Source organism: Ostrea edulis, chromosome 4 (genome assembly GCF_947568905.1).
Source record: "Ostrea edulis chromosome 4, xbOstEdul1.1, whole genome shotgun sequence".
Lineage (NCBI taxonomy): Eukaryota > Metazoa > Mollusca > Bivalvia > Ostreida > Ostreidae > Ostrea > Ostrea edulis.
Window position 1 is genome coordinate 86,767,398 of NC_079167.1, and position 16,251 is coordinate 86,783,648.

General features: G+C 35.7%; 2 protein-coding genes across 3 annotated transcripts in view; one reads left to right on the forward strand and one right to left on the reverse strand.

Annotated features, from left to right (window-relative positions):
* LOC125669672 (S-phase kinase-associated protein 2-like) overlaps positions 1–16,251 on the reverse strand; it is a 35,405-nt gene that overhangs the window by 18,192 nt on the left and 962 nt on the right. For both annotated transcript variants that reach the window (XR_007367983.2, XM_048904386.2), the window contains exons 2-3: positions 12,175–12,331; positions 11,286–11,430 (exon numbers count right to left, since the gene is read on the reverse strand). Coding sequence is in view for 1 of the 2 variants with exons in the window: in XM_048904386.2 (XP_048760343.1) it covers positions 11,286–11,430; positions 12,175–12,331 (302 nt within the window). In the remaining variant the exon portion in view is untranslated. The remainder of the gene's footprint in view (positions 1–11,285; positions 11,431–12,174; positions 12,332–16,251) is intronic.
* Positions 1,092–4,261, forward strand: LOC125669675 (tripartite motif-containing protein 45-like). Its single transcript, XM_056164099.1, has 2 exons — positions 1,092–1,541; positions 2,047–4,261. Exon 2 carries the CDS (start codon positions 2,066–2,068, stop codon positions 3,218–3,220), a length of 1,155 nt encoding a protein of 384 aa, XP_056020074.1. The 5' UTR covers positions 1,092–1,541; positions 2,047–2,065; the 3' UTR covers positions 3,221–4,261.

Below are 16,251 nucleotides of genomic sequence, written 5' to 3' on the forward strand. Positions count from 1 at the left end.
AATGGCCATAGCATTAGCTCTTTGAGCCTTCGGCTCAGAAGAGCTAAAAAGAGTGAAATCTGAACTTGAAACCTACAAAGCCAAAGCATCTATTCCCCTCAGTTCATGCCCTCTCTTATGGTGGCGCACCAGTGAAGAGAGTTTCCCATTATTGGCTAAATTAGCAAAGAGAGTGCTGGGTATTCCATCAACCAGTGTGGCAAGTGAGAAGGTGTTCAGCACTGCTGGTGACATCATAACTGCAACAAGAAGTGCTATCAATCCTGACAATGTTGATCGCCTCATTTTTCTCAAAAGAAACCTTTAAATTGTTCAGGCATTTTTCACCACACATTACTACATAGTACATTACTGATGGTTGTGAATCATAATTCCTTTGAAGTTTCTGGTCAGTTGTTAGTCTTTTTATCATTTACAATTTAGTTTGTAGCTTAGTCAAGTAACTATGGTGCTATTTCATTTCTAGTCAAAACTATGATGTGAATTTGTTTTTCCCTTATTAAATTTGAAAGTTTGAAACTCTTTTTACAGTCTTTTACTAAAATGAAAAGTATCGCGATATATATCGTATCGTGTCTATGGTATCGTGATACGTATCGGATCGGCTTTATGCTGTATCGTCCCACCCCTACTAAATAGTTTAAATAATATACCACGTACCCCAGTCCTATTAAATGATAATTATTCAAATAGCTAAACTCACGGCGATGCGGCTTTCATTAGTCAAGCCGGCCGGTCTCCATCTAATGAGCTTATGTAGCATTGCATTTTCGTTAATCAAGAGCTTATTTTACCTTTACAAAAACTGGACCAAATTTTTTTTAAATTTCTATTAATTGATCGTGTTGATAATAAATGAAGAGCGAATACATAACTTACAACCAATTTTATGAATAGATACCAATAGCAAGAGTTTGAATTGACCGGCTACCTAACAATCTACCTAATACATCAACAAACGAAATCATTGAAGCTGCGAGTTTTCGGGTCGTGTGTGGCTTTAATGAATATTTGAAGGTATGTTTGGACACAAGTATATAGTAGGAAAATATGTTAAGATTTTTTTAATATTGGGTTTATGAAATAGCAATACAAGAATACACCGATATCAGGCCTCAACCGTCCGCAGCTTTTTGTGACCCGTAAACGGAATTCAGGTTTTTGTAAGAGGTGGATCTTTTTAGAGAGCTACAGTTCTCGAGACAGCTACACTGAATCCGCTCGAGAAAGTGGGCGGGCTGTAATCGGCCAATGAAAACTCTTGTTGTATTACATCAAACATGTCATTCAAATTGTTCAATCGTCTCATTCAATTGTGTCGTCACACAACGCAGTACTATATCGGGTAAAGCGTTCTAATTCAAAGGTGAATTGCGATAACTCTCTCATATCAGGTAGACAATAAACACCTGTGTGACGTCAGTGTCTTGTGACCACAGGAACCAGGAAGAATAAAAACCAAACCGAAAGTTAATCAAAATGGCTAAACCACCCACTGGATGTACAGAGAGAAAAAAATATTAATGAAGAAAATGTAGCACGTAAGTTGAGTTCACAATTAAGGTCAATCAAAATCACCTAAAAGATGTCTATTATTTTACACAATAATAAACATTTTTATTCGTGGTTCTTGTGATGCAAATCCAAGTGATATATTACATTACAATTCGGGTGTTCAACCAGGATCAAGATCCAGTGGCCAAGTTGTCTAGTATAACACCTGAGAATTCAGTGGTTAAATTAATTTGAAAGCATGCATTTAAACTTTGTGTAAAAATGCCCATTCTGTTTTACAGTTTCTTTTACTGTAAAATAACTTTTCTTACAGTATGAGAAATTTTCTAAGACAACCTCATCTTTGTGAATTTTTCTCGCCGTGAACCAGTCTTTTAATGCTCCTTGTTTTTAAAAATTATTTTAGTAGCAAAAATTTGTCACCACAAACCATTTCATTACTGGTAGATAGCAAAAAAATGCATTGCAGAGTACAGTTGGTTTACAGTGATTTAATGGTGTAAAAATATCCATTCATTGTCTTTTTTACAGATATGACCAACATTTAGATATGGCTACTGCTACCACCTGGGCACAGGACATCATCACCTGTGATCTAAACTGTGACAAGCCTGTCCAGCAATTCTGTAACAGCTGCCAAGTCGGTCTGTGTGAAGACTGCATCAACAAACATGTAAAGGGTCTCAAGTCAATGAAACATGACATCGTTCCCTTCACAAAGCGCACAGTCCAGCTGGTGTTCCCTCAGTGTACATCTCATTCCCACCAGAGATGTGAGGGCCACTGTCAACAGTGTGATGTCCCGGTCTGCATGAAATGTGTCATGAGTTCCCAACATAAAGGTCATGATATAGTGGACATGGCAGACATCATTACCGCGAAAAAAGAAAGAATTAAAAGAGAGACAGAGGAAATTGAAGGCGATATTATTTCCAAGAACAAGAAACAAGATTCTGATGTTGAAAAGATTTCCACATGCACGGCCCACTTCTCTGGTTTAATAAAGAAAGGTAAAGATCAAAGAAAACAATGGCACCTAGAAGTAGATGACATTTTTGACCATCTTGATACCCTAACCCAGTCCCTTAGAGATTACCAAATTACAGCACTGAAATCATACCAGTCCCAGCTCAGAAGTCAGAATTCCAGTATGATCCAAACTGTTGAAGAAAATAAAGAAATTCTGAAGTCCAACAACGTGTCTGATGTCAACAACTACAAATCCAAACTGACTGAATTCAGGAACATCCCACAAGTACCTGATGTAACACTACCATCACTTAAAACCAACACAATCCAAGGGAGAGAACTCAGCCTAGAGTTAGAGGAATACAAAGCTAAACTAACACAGAGCACACTCTCCAGTCTGACAGATGAAGCCTCCAATGTATCTATTACAGAATTATTAAAAGAAGCCAAAGTGATCACAAACATTTCAGCAAATATTGAACCATTATATAAAGTAGCATGCGCTGGATCAGATAGAGCTTGGATTAATGGAACAGACAAAATGTTACGATGTGTTGACATATATGGAACTGTCACTGATTCTGTCACCAGTACATGTATGGATTTCCCTGGTGACATTACAGTGAACAGACAGGGAGAACTGATTTACAGTGATGCTGCTAATAGAACGGTGAACATTGTCAGACACGGGAAGATCGAAACACTGATCACCACACCACGGGGCTGGCATCCATGAGGACTGTGCTGTACCAGATCAGGGGACATCCTGGTCAGCATGAAAACTCCTGATTATAGTCATTACAAAATTGTCCGTTATCAGGGGCAGAGAGTGACACAGGAAATAGATAAAGATGAATGCGGCAATCCAATCTATCAAGGAGGGGAATATGCATCGTTTGTGACAGAGAATAACAATGGTGATATAGTGGCCTCTGATCTTAATGCTAGAGTAGTGGTAGTGGTGAACAGGAATGGGAAAGTCCGATTCCGATACAACGACAAACCACCGGGGGGATGGGAATCATTCTGTCCTGCACAGATAGTGACAGACTCCATGGGTCACATCATTGTGGTAGATCAAGTGAATAATTGTCTTCACATTCTAGATCAGAATAGACAATTCCTGAGCTGTGTGGACAATTGTGGATTATATAGACCATTCGGGCTGAGTGTGGACAGTGAGGGGAGGTTGTGGGTGGGACAGTTTGATTTGGGTGAAGTGAAAGTGATCCAGTACATGAAATAAACAGAACAATATTCACACAGAATGTACATGTAACATGTGTATCAATGAAATGTTTATTTCCATCAGCGTCAGGAATCCATATCTAGACATGAATGAAATGTATATTTCTATCAGTGCCATATCTATAGACACACGTCCATTTCTGGTCAGGATTCCAGTTAATGATTTCACACAAACCCCCCATCAGAGACATAATGATCATGAAAACCATTACAGCTAATATCAGACAGTTTCATTTCTCATGATTATCAGATATCATGTTTTTCACTTGAAATCTTTATTGCCCTGAGATATAAAGGGGTAAACCACTGATTAAATATATCATCTGAATCCTATGTGAGACAGCTACCAATTTTTCTTCACCTAGAGTTCTTGTTTTGTTAATTCACAAAAATGGAAGGATATAACTTATTGAATACTACATGGTATCCACTATAGACCATGGGCCAGTAACGCATTACCTCCTCCCCTCTAGCGATTTTTCTACACCATGATTTTTTGAAAGTGTGTATAAAATAAAGGTAAATGAAAGTTGTTTGTTCAATTTATGTTGGGGCATTTTCAAGATATGGCCATTTGAATTTATAAAAATTTTTGCAAATTCAACATGGCTATTACTGTGTTCCATACCACATTAAAGACGACACATTGTAAACACAAACAACGGGATAGGGACTTCCCAGAGAGGTCATTTGTGAGAAATACGTATAAAAAATAGAAGACAGTGTTTTATAGAAAGTGGTACATTTTTTTTAAATGTCTACAAATTCATGTCATACGAAATTATACAGTGTATACTACATTCCTAAAATAACATATACCTATTAACATGTTCAATACTAAATAAACAGTATGAAAAACGGTTCATTCCTAGAAACTACAATCCATAGACCCTATCTTTATATGATATATATGCAATCTTGAGTTAGTAAATATAACTTTCAACATAAAAATCGTTGTCCACATTTCCAAGTCTCACACGATATATCTAATGTATGGAAGCCCGTAAATGTATATATCAATAAAAAGGAAGCACATGGATTACTTTTTGAGTATACAATGCAAAAATGGGGGAAAGTCTAATAAATAATGGCATGACTATTGAGAATCGGACATATTACAAACAATAAACTAATTCATGAATAACTTAGATTAATTGTAAAATAGATAAATATATTGTCATACCGATTACGTAATATTGAACACCTTTTCAATTTTCAGCTTAGTACTTATAAAGATGTCACATAAAACAGTCCCAAGAATAATAAAGGCATAGATTGTTTACTAGCTTTAAATGGTGCTTGCGTGGTTTCTATCGCTGGTGTTATAATAATTTACAAATATTAGTTACTAGAAGTAAAACTTGAGCATTGACGAAGTTGCGCCGAGTCAAGTGAACTGTAAGACTAGGAGACATTCACTATCGACACTTTTCCCCGCCCATAAATGTCTGTTCTGTAACAAAGGAACTCAAGTACAAGGAAAAAAACACAAACTGGTCAAGTGTGTGACAAAAACAGTAGAAGCCATTTTAAAAACTCTGCATAGAATAAAAGTGACTATAACACAATAAATTAGTTGGTTGATTGTATTTTGTTTAACGTACCGCTTGAGAATTTTCACTCATATGGAAGCGTCACCATTGCCGATGAAGGCCTGCAAAATTTAGGCCTTTGTTCGGTGCTTACGGCCATTGAGAAGGGAGGGATTTTTATCATACCACACCTGCTGTGAAACGAGACCTCGGTTTTTGTGATCTCATCTAAAGGACCGCCCCATTTAGTCGCCTATTACTATAAGCAAAGGAGTACCGAGGACCTATTCTAACCTGGATTCCCACGGGACAATGGTTTTCTTGCCCCATTATTCGCCTCTTACGACAAGCAAAAGGTACCGAGGACCTATCCCTTCTAACCCAGATACCCACGGGACAACTGTAAGTAAAGTTCAGTATATTGATTTGGTTGCTAAAGGGGGAATGTTTTATCCAACCTGTAGAAAAAAGTACAAGTCAGAACCTAAAATTGATATAATTCTTGAGCAACATGGAAAGGCATTTGATTTTATCCGAATATATGGAGATAAATATCGTGTAGAATTATGTGGTCGAGAGTATGACAATGCTTAGAGAGAGATACTTGTCATTTATCCCGATTCTTATAACAGTGATTACAAAACTTGAAACCTAAATCAAAAACACGAAAAAAATTTGGTAGCAAAAACTCCAAAGGCGAACTTATATAATCTGCATGTGTTGCTACTGCATTTGCGTTGCAAAGAATCTGCTATGATAATCAAAAGGCAGATTTCTGACTGCCACAAAATTGCCATGCAATAACTTACCATGGCCACCTCTCCATCATCTCTGAATACATGTGTATATAATATCTCATTGCAGGTCTCTCTCAAGTCATATCAGACAACCCATCTTATTTTCAATGGCAAAAAGGTTTGCCAAATTGTACTCTCAGGACATACATGTGTCTCAGCTATGGATGGCAAATGCATATTACCTAAGCACCTCACATTTAAAATGAGTATGCACCATCTGATGAGAGGTACTAAGTCAATTACACTATCAAACATGTTATGTCACTGTAGATTGATTGATTGTATCTTGCTTTAATAACGTCCCTCAAGAGAATTTTTCACTCATATGGAGACGTCACCAAGACCGATGAAGGGTTTCAAATTTAGACCTTTACTCGGCGCTTACGGCCATTGAGCAGTGAGGGTTCTTTAGCGTGCCACACCTACTGCGACACGGGACATCCGTTTTTAAGGTCATCTCCGAAGACTCGTGACATTCACACCTGATGCCGAGCGTTTGGCGATGGAACTGTCACTACCTGTTTTAACCACTTAGGTTTGTCGCGGCCGGTTGTAGAAGTTACTCACAGACTCAAGAGTTTGAAACTACTATTTGCAATGCGATTACCAATTCTGGATTAATATTGCATGCAAGAAAATCTCTTCCAAATAACTCCATAATTCATATACCTCGCCTTAATGTCAAACAACTTGATATATAAACAAGGGGTTAAGTTCTTTAATGCAAAATACATATTTGCAAATGTCCATATTGTGTTTGTAAGATTCTCAAAGTTTTTCCAATTTTAAACAATACTTTAATTACAAATTTCATGAGTTTGCCCTAAAACTTGAAAAGGTCCCCTTGCATTAATGTCAAACAATCTTATTCACAATTAAAGGGTTACATACTTTAAAAAAATAACTGTTTTCAAATGTCCATATATGATCTTAAGAACTTTTCCATTATTCGGCGATTTTTAGAGAAAAAAATCATGTTTTAGCCCCAGAAGTCGTAAATATCCCCAATTATTTATGTCAAACATCTTGTCAATCAAAGGGTTACATAAGTTCACATAATACTTGTTTGTAAATGTCAATGACATCTATATCGGATGTGAAGAGTTTTTCCAGTTTTTGTTATCATTTTTACAAATTTCATGTTTTTTGCCCCAAAACTCGTAAACTTTACGACAAATGTCAAACAACCTGATTTATAATCTAGGGACTATGTACTTTCAAAAAATACTTATTTGCAAAAATACCTTGGGGGGTCCCCCATTACCTTTACTAGCCCATGGTCTACTAGGGAGAATCTTCCATAATTTAAAACCTCAAGGTGTTAGTCTCCAGTTTTTGACTTTGTTTAAATAATTTACATTGTTACTGGGACCCCTACGCACCATTTGGTATGATCCATCCTACTGATAAGCGCTGTACATTACAGCCACCCCCTAATCCAGAGCTTCAAGGACTACCTAACAAGACAGTGAGCCATCCAGCCTAAGTATCAGTACCCACAAAAAGATTCTGCATTTCAACCTACTCTGACACAAACATAGATTATCTGGAAACTCTAGATAAAACCCAATAGGAAACACCAAAGCGAAAATCTACAACTAAACCAATTCCAGGTGGATCTTCCAAGATCCTAAAAATATCCAAAGACAATGTAACTGATTAGCGGCAATTCCTACCTCAAATCACAAAAAGGAACAACCAGAGTTTTAGATGTAAATTCAACCCCTGCAAAAAGAGAACGGAAAACTTCATAAATTTCACACCAATGGTACATTACCCGCAACGTTATTCTTGACATTCCTATCGTGTGTGTATCCTATGATATCGTGCGTGTATCCTATCGTATCGTGTATCAGGTTTTCCGTTTTCTATCGTGTTTTGCGTTTATCAGGTCTATCGTGTATCGTGTTTTGCGTGTATCAGGTTTTCCGTTTATCGTGAAAATCGTTTATCGTGTAGCTTCGGAAACTATCAGGATCGCATATTAAATCTAATGAAAAAGTACGATACTTTCCGAAACCTTTATTCGTTTTGTTAAAGAAGCTATTTTTAGGAATCTAGGAAAGACAGTATATTTGAAGGAAAACATAAAGCTGTCGATTTTAAGGCAGAAAAAGTGCTATATGTCTGTCCAGTGAGGGTGAAAATTTATCACAATTTCATTCTAAGTAGTCTGGAAAGTAGGCAGTGGTTTGCCGAGCAAACCGAGGACAGTAAAACTGAAAGCTCCTTCATCTGGAGTTCATAAACATTTCCTTGTCTAGAAACAATTATTTGTAATTAACACTAACAGAGAAATAGGAAGTTCCGATCTGAAAGGGAAAAATCAGTAAATTACATTGTTTATTACATATATTTTAATATTGGTTCTTTTTCTTCCGATTTTTCTCACCTGTATTCAACTTATATACCAACTACTGAACTTGTGCGCATTCTTATATATCTGATTTTGTGTATCACTCGTGTTTTGACAGCAAACATTCTCAGGGACATTGTATTTCACACATTTAGAAGATTAAGTTTTAAAAGAGTGCAAGGGTATTGTATTTCCCAAAAATCTACTCAATTGGGCACGATTCAGCTGTCATCGTTGTTTTTCTTTTATTTGTACATGTACACATGTACCAATAGTCATACGTGTAGATACTGGAAATTTATGCTGGTTTTGATGATTATTTGAATTTTTTACATGCTAAACACAAACATTTTTAAGCATTTCTAAATTGCAAATTTAAATCAAGCCGGGTTTCACATATGATTTTTAATAATTTATTAATATATTGTTAACAAAATTTAACAAAATATAAATTCTTATATGTTCCAATTACTTATGACTATCAATTATCACTCATAGTGTAGAAATAACTAACATATGAGCATATGGTGTAGTCATTATGAAAATAATTGTAGTGGTTGAATGAACGGTGAACTCAGAGCTTGATGCAAACTAACCCCCCTCCTCGCTACACACAAAATATTACTTGGTTTTATTTGATATTCAAGATAATAGACATTAGAATAAGAGAGCTATTGAAGCATGATATCACTACATTATATTACATTTTGTTAATTCCCTGTTTAATTGCTAAACGCTCGACATCAAGTGTGAATGTAACGGGTCCTCGGAGATGACCTTAAAAACGGATGCCCCGTGTCACATTAGGTGTGGCACGCTAAAGAACCCTCACTGCTCAATGGCCGTAATTGCCGAGCATAGGCCTAAATTTAAAAGCTTTTCACCGTTCATGGTGACGTCTCCATATGAGTGAAATATTCTCAAGCGAGACATTAAGCAAGATAAAAATCAATCACTCCCTGTATGATTCATATATTAAACATTCGGTGACAATATACGTTTTAGAATCATTGGCTGAGAAAATTCATATAGATATCAAATAATGAATTAAATATCGTATATAATTTAGTTTTCGGATTTTAGCTGTAATGACGTAAAAAAAACCCATAAACATAATTAAGAAAAAACAACAAAAATAAACGTACAACCATGGATAAATAAATTATACGTTTTAGGTATATAATGAATATTGAAATCCTTCAATATTATTATCAACATAATGTAATTATTTTGTATGCATCAAACTTTCATTGTCTAAATTGTTTCTAAATTTACAACATTTCTATCAGGTTTTCCGTTTATCGTGTTTTGCGTTTATCAGGTCTGTCATGAAGATCGTTTATCAGGTTTTGCGTTTATCTGGTTTACCGTTTATCCTATCGTATGTGAATCCTATCGTATCGTGCGTGTATCGTGTTCTATCGTTTATCATGTCAAGAATAACGTTGCGGGTACTGTACAAGAACCATCACTTAACAGAATGTACGAGTTCCAAAGAGACATAATGAAACTATGTAAATGGTAAAGATACATGATACTTCCTTCTCTTGGACGAGTAGAAGCGGGGACCACATGCCTTCACAGACGAAAACAAATCAAACAGAAGAAATCATTTTTCTTGATACTACATTATGTCACAACTAAACACTTCAGTTACAAAACGTCACAACCTGCTTCAAACAACAAAATGGAACTGTATTATTTCACCAACTATTCTATTAATGCATTAAATATAATATGCATTTCTTGCTTGTAAACACACTATATCTTTTATAAAAACTTGACAAACAATAGTGATTTTTCTACATTTTTTACAAGGGTCCTGTGGCTTTCGAACTGGGAAAACTTGTTGACATTTCAGTCAAATTGGGGGAAATCAATTTTATTGTAAATAAGTTTTAAAATCGTATCAAACATTACAGTATATTATCTTTATTTTACACATCTAATTTTCTTTAACCTTCTAAAATTTTCAACTATTCTATCCAAATTACCATTCCCATAACTCTCTGTTAAATCTTTAATATGGATATAATTCACATCGAATGTTATTTTTTTTCAAATACGTTTTCCTTTCATAATTTTATTTGAAAAAATGCAAGCTAAATTGGGAATTTTTTTTTACAATTTTTAGGAGGGGAAAGGGCCAAAATTCGGACCCAAAATGGGCCTTTAAAAAATCACTGCAATGTAAGCTAATAATATCATATATGTAGAGCTGCAACGGGTACCCGAAATAACTGAAAACCGTGGGTCATGTTGTTCAGGTCGGGTTTGGTTCCATTTTTCCGTATTTCGGTTCGTAATTATTGTGACAAAATACAATAAAGGTTTGAAAAATTACGTTTTTCTATAGAGAAACCTGGTTCCCAGAACTCCTTCTACAATATATGCAGTAGCCAAATCATCTTTTAGAAGACGATTGGTGGTGTCTTGTATGTGCAATAAGTTTTCGAAATTTTCTTTTTTACCTTGGGGGGGGGGGGGGGGGGGGGGCAAATGGGGTGGAAAAACAAAGAACAATAGCTGGTGCTCATTGTATTGTGTCCTGTGCATCAAGAATATATTTGCTTAAGGGTTGAAACCTCGACATTTTAAAGACATTTGAACAATCAAAAAATAATTTGGGTTAGGATGACATCAGGCACTTGCCCACCAGAATACTCAATGCATCTTGACATATGCAGCAAGAACATATATATCATAATAGGGTATGTTATATGGCAACTATTGTGGCTTCCTTGCTAGTTACACAAATATGACAGCATATTTAAAGGCAAACACTTTTTTATGGGTATTACTGTCTTGTCCTATATAGATTGCCACTGACCTCAGTTTAAGAGAATTGAGATCCCTCATCTGTTTTACCTGTATATCCATTTGAGATTTCTGGTCGCATTGCTAGGACTTCTTCATAACCATGGGAACAGATCTCCCGTTTTGGAGCTCGTATCACGGTCTGTGTCAAAGGTTGTGTATTATCCCGCTGGCTGTCCAGTAAAACTCGAGGAGCCTACAATACAATATTGCAAATATAATACGAAAAAACAATATGTCTCCGACACTTTGTGTTCGGAGACATAAATACTTTTAAAATATAATCTGCACAACCGTTTGAATATATGCATGAAAAATCCTTAACAGATACTACATGCAAAGAGTACACATGACAATTCTGAATCAGTATTACTAACAAGGAAAACTGTAGTTTTTGTTTACTATTCTTTCCTTGGAGGAGGACGATGATAGCAGCACACATGGTTATGAATGAAGTCTAAAAACCTATCAATTACCAATGTAGCTCAGTTTTAGCTGTTGGGTTTCCAACTGATTTGATACACAAGAGCATGCTCCATACACGATCAATTTTTACACTTACCAAGACAGTCTCAGGGCTCGCACTGCCCATCGCATTTGTCGCATTTTGCGATTTTCAGGAAAAAATGTGACAGAAATTTGGGAAATGCGACACAGACATTTTGTATTTTAGAAATCGTGGCACCATTTTGAATTTCAGCTGTTGGCATCCAAACAGCCTCAGGGCTGTTTTACTTGTGCAGAATGTGGATACCCTATCGCATGGGAACAATAAGACTTAGGGGGGTCTTGTTTATTTAGAAGTTTACCCAAGCCAAAGAGTTGATCCTCTATCTGCAGGTAGGTGGGAATGAAATTAACTTTGCATGTGCGAGTTGCCTACAGTATATATCGTAATATACTGTATTTGATAGAGCTGTCAAGTTTCCCCATTTGATACCTTTAAACACAATGACTCATCAGCTCCCCCGGAGACACAGGGCGTGATTTCTAAGTTTTCAGTGTCTGAGCTGCTGTCATCAGATATCAATACACAGCCCAGATCCTCCAGCGTCATCTTATACGGCTTCTTGGGGTGGATCCTAATGTTTGCTCTACTGAAAGATAAAATGTTAACACTATTTCTAATAGAATTTCTACTTTCATTTTAAGTCATAAATTCAGAAACACATGCTCTTTTCACAAAATTAAAAATGTTCACCATTACAACAAGATTTTATTATCAATCAAATACACATCACAAAACACTGACTAATTAATGTTGACTATATTCACAACCAAAATTAGTCCGAAATATCTAACGTTTTCCTGGCTTTTTATGATTTTGATATTTAACGTGCCAGGAAAACGTCAGAACCGGCGCCATTACGTAAACTGGAAATTCGCCACTCCCAGTTGGAGGCGGCATTCTCAGGCTGATTTAAATACTTGCGAGCCAAATTCAATGTTAAACTCATAATTAATCAATAAAACGATGCTTCTTGTACTTATTAATATCGATTTTATGGTTTCTTTCATCACATACATAGCCTCATGAAAACATTTTATCAAACTGCCAGCTTTGTTTTAAGTCACGCTCAAATGACGAAAATTCAGTTGACTGCAATTGTGTGCTTCTGTTATCGAATTCTGAGGTGATATTTTTTTTTTATCGATATTAGTAAGTACAAGAAGCATCGTTTTATTGATTATGATTTTAACATTGAATTCGACTCCAAAGTATTTAAAATCGGCCCGAGAAAGCCGCCTCCAACTGGGAGCGGCAAATTTCCAGTTTACGTAATAATTCGGACTAAACCAAAATTTGACATTTTTCCCCATGTAAAAAAATTCTTTCTTTATCCCTTTCATTGAGTTCCAAGTCCCAATCAGGCTTAAAAAGAAAACATAGTTTTATAGATCTTTTCAGTCGTGCTTTCTTCAATAAAAATGCTCCAGATGCAAGATTTTTGTTAAACACAATTTCTGTAAATCCACATGAAAATACTTAAATACTTATCTGGGACTTTGACCCCTAGAACCAACTAGCAGGGCTCTGTCCAGCACTCCACAATGATTGTAAATACAGGATTTCAGGTCAGAATTTACATTCACCCAAACAACAAATATGGCATCCACGTTTTGTGCAGAACATGTGGGCTTTTTTTTTTTTTTTTTTATATAGAATAAATACTTAAATCATTACTTTATTGGAATTTAACATTTTCACCACTCAGATACCAACAGAATCAACAAAAATATTGCAGTTTATCTTTACATGACATGTAACACATCGTCAGTACTGGGGTGAAATCCAAATCAGCTCAGATGACACCGATTAAATGTTTGGACAGTTAATATGATAGAGAAGTAAAGCAATAAAGAAGAGGTTTTTAAAGACTCCCAAGCCATTATTGTCGAATTTGACATTTAAATGAAGATATTATCATACATTTGATATTGATTTAGAGAGTTGTTTAATAATGAAAATAATATAGACAATGTTTTCTTTATTTAATCAAAGTTATAACAATAAATCTGTAAATAGACATGATGTATACAAAAATAATGATGACAAATAGTGCTATAAAACTATATTAGAATTCATTTTATAATCATGATAAGGTCAGTTTTTTTATTTCTTGGTTTACAGATCCGCTGACCCTAATTTCTGGGGAATTGAAAAAAAGAATAAAATGAAACGTTAATTCTATCTAACATGCCAAACTGGGGGGAAAAAAAGCATTTTAAATTTTACGAATAAAAAATCCTGAAATGCAAACCTATTGATTTGTATTTGGTAATCACTATTCATTTTGCGAAATATCATTATTCCATTTTTAAAAAAAACATGCAAACAGATATGGCCACTGATGACAGTACGGATGCCTATACTGTTCTTGTCACCAAACAGATGGCATTTCATCATGGAAAAAGAATTGATGAAAATAATTATTATACCTCAGAACGTTCTTGCTATATAAATGTGAAGTGAATAAATTTGCTACTTCTTTTAAATAATGCTAGTTGTGAAATAGTTTCTGAACTATCTGCCCTAGGGAAATAGTCTCAAAACTATTTACCGGATGCTATATTTTCCCACGTTTTCTTTTTCAGAATATATCTAGTGTTATCAAGCGTGATGTCAAAGTCTGATGACTCTAATTAGTTGGAGACGGGTAAACTTCACCTTGGAATGTCTGACACAAGTAAAGTATACTTTGGTATAATAAAACACGTATTTGCTGACTCCCTCGATAGCAACTATTTTCTGAGGCGCAGACTCAGGAAATAGTTGCTGTATTGGGGGACAATACACTTGCTATTGTCCTCACAGCCTCATACAGTTGGCGATATTCTTGCTGCTAACATAGACAAGAAATGCAGTGCTATCTAAAAAAAAATTATACATAATGTATTAATTGTTGACTTGTATAATTGACAGCGGTAATTTTTCAACCTACATTTGGGATAAACAGAAAATCGTTGCCAAAAACCTGAAATCTTTTTTCTTCGTGATAAACCTTTCAACCAAATCTACTTTAATCACAAAATGATGTTATATTTCATTAAAAATAAAACGATACACATATAAAAAATCTACATTTTATTTTTATTGCTCCCGACCGACCCAATTTTTTTTTTTCAAATCCGTAAACCAAAAAATTAAAAAAAACTGGCTTACTTTTTTTGTATTGCCATTGGAAAAATTACACCTAAACTTAAAATGAACTGAATTGTGCTGTTCTGAATCAAACCAAACTGAGCCCTTGGACTTGCAAACTTGTGGAAGTCCAGCCTCAGGAAAATTTATCATGGTTGTATCACAGGAGTAAACATTACCGTAAACAGGTGTTTTTGGCGTCTTAATTGAAAATAATGGCAAATCCCGTGCAACGATAAATAAGTGCGACACATACTCAACACGACGCGAATTGTGTCTATGAAATTGACAACACAGTCAAGAAATTGCATATCAAAGTTGCTGCCTAAGAGAGAAGCAGTCTAAAATCCCAATACACATCGTGAGTGTTTTGTTTTGATTAATATATTTGCAGAAGTATCAGACATAATAGCACTTTTTCTTATTTTCACGTGAAACACGAAGAGATGTACTCCACGGGTGTTTTTCTCGGTTGTACGGTCAGGGTTCAAAATTAACTCATGTCCGTAAGTCCGAGACTAGTAAAAAACGTGTCGGACTAGTGAACTCTCTATAGTACTAGTCCGTACGGACTAGTGAAAATCCAGAAATCAAATCTTGAATTGGTAAAGATTTTTAGCAAGATCTGTCTGAGTCTCTTAGATGTTTGAACTTATGGTTGATTACCTGCATGGTCAAGTGTTTGCATGACTATGACAGCCTGATCTTCCTAACACATAGAGTGTGTTCGAGACCGCCGTTCTTCGAACGTGCACAAATTGTCAAATTCCTGCCGATTCCGAACGCCGAGTACACATCACGAGAACGTGTTCTAGGTGCAAGAATTGCAAGTAGTGTGGTATGAGAACATGCACGTTTGTGTGCACATGTTCTCGACATTCGTGACTCTAACACAGTAGTTCATAACACTATAGCTCATGACTTGATCAATCGAGTGAATTTTTTTTTACTTTATTGATAAAATTTCGAACTCTTGTGACTTTAAGATTTGAGCAACAAAACAACAGGAACGTCGATCTCGAACGCACTTACGGACATTTATAAAAGGATTAACTCGGAGGTTAATATTGTATGCTTCTGAAGATCTTGAATGCGAAATAAAATATGGTGGTCTCTTTTTCTTCTATAGGCGTCAGAAATTGAATTGTTTGCAACTGTGATGTGTTTGATTTGATTAAATACTATTGAATAAAATGGAAGATCATTTTATTATATACTGGACGGACTAGTGAAATGCTTTGCTGACTAGTGAACATCAACAGTTACTAGTCCGTACAGACTAGTGCTTGAAAAAGCTAATTTCGAACCCTGACAGCAGTCTATGCAAAAGACATCGGACCTTCAGACCTGACCGATGTGCAGTGCCTCAGGTCC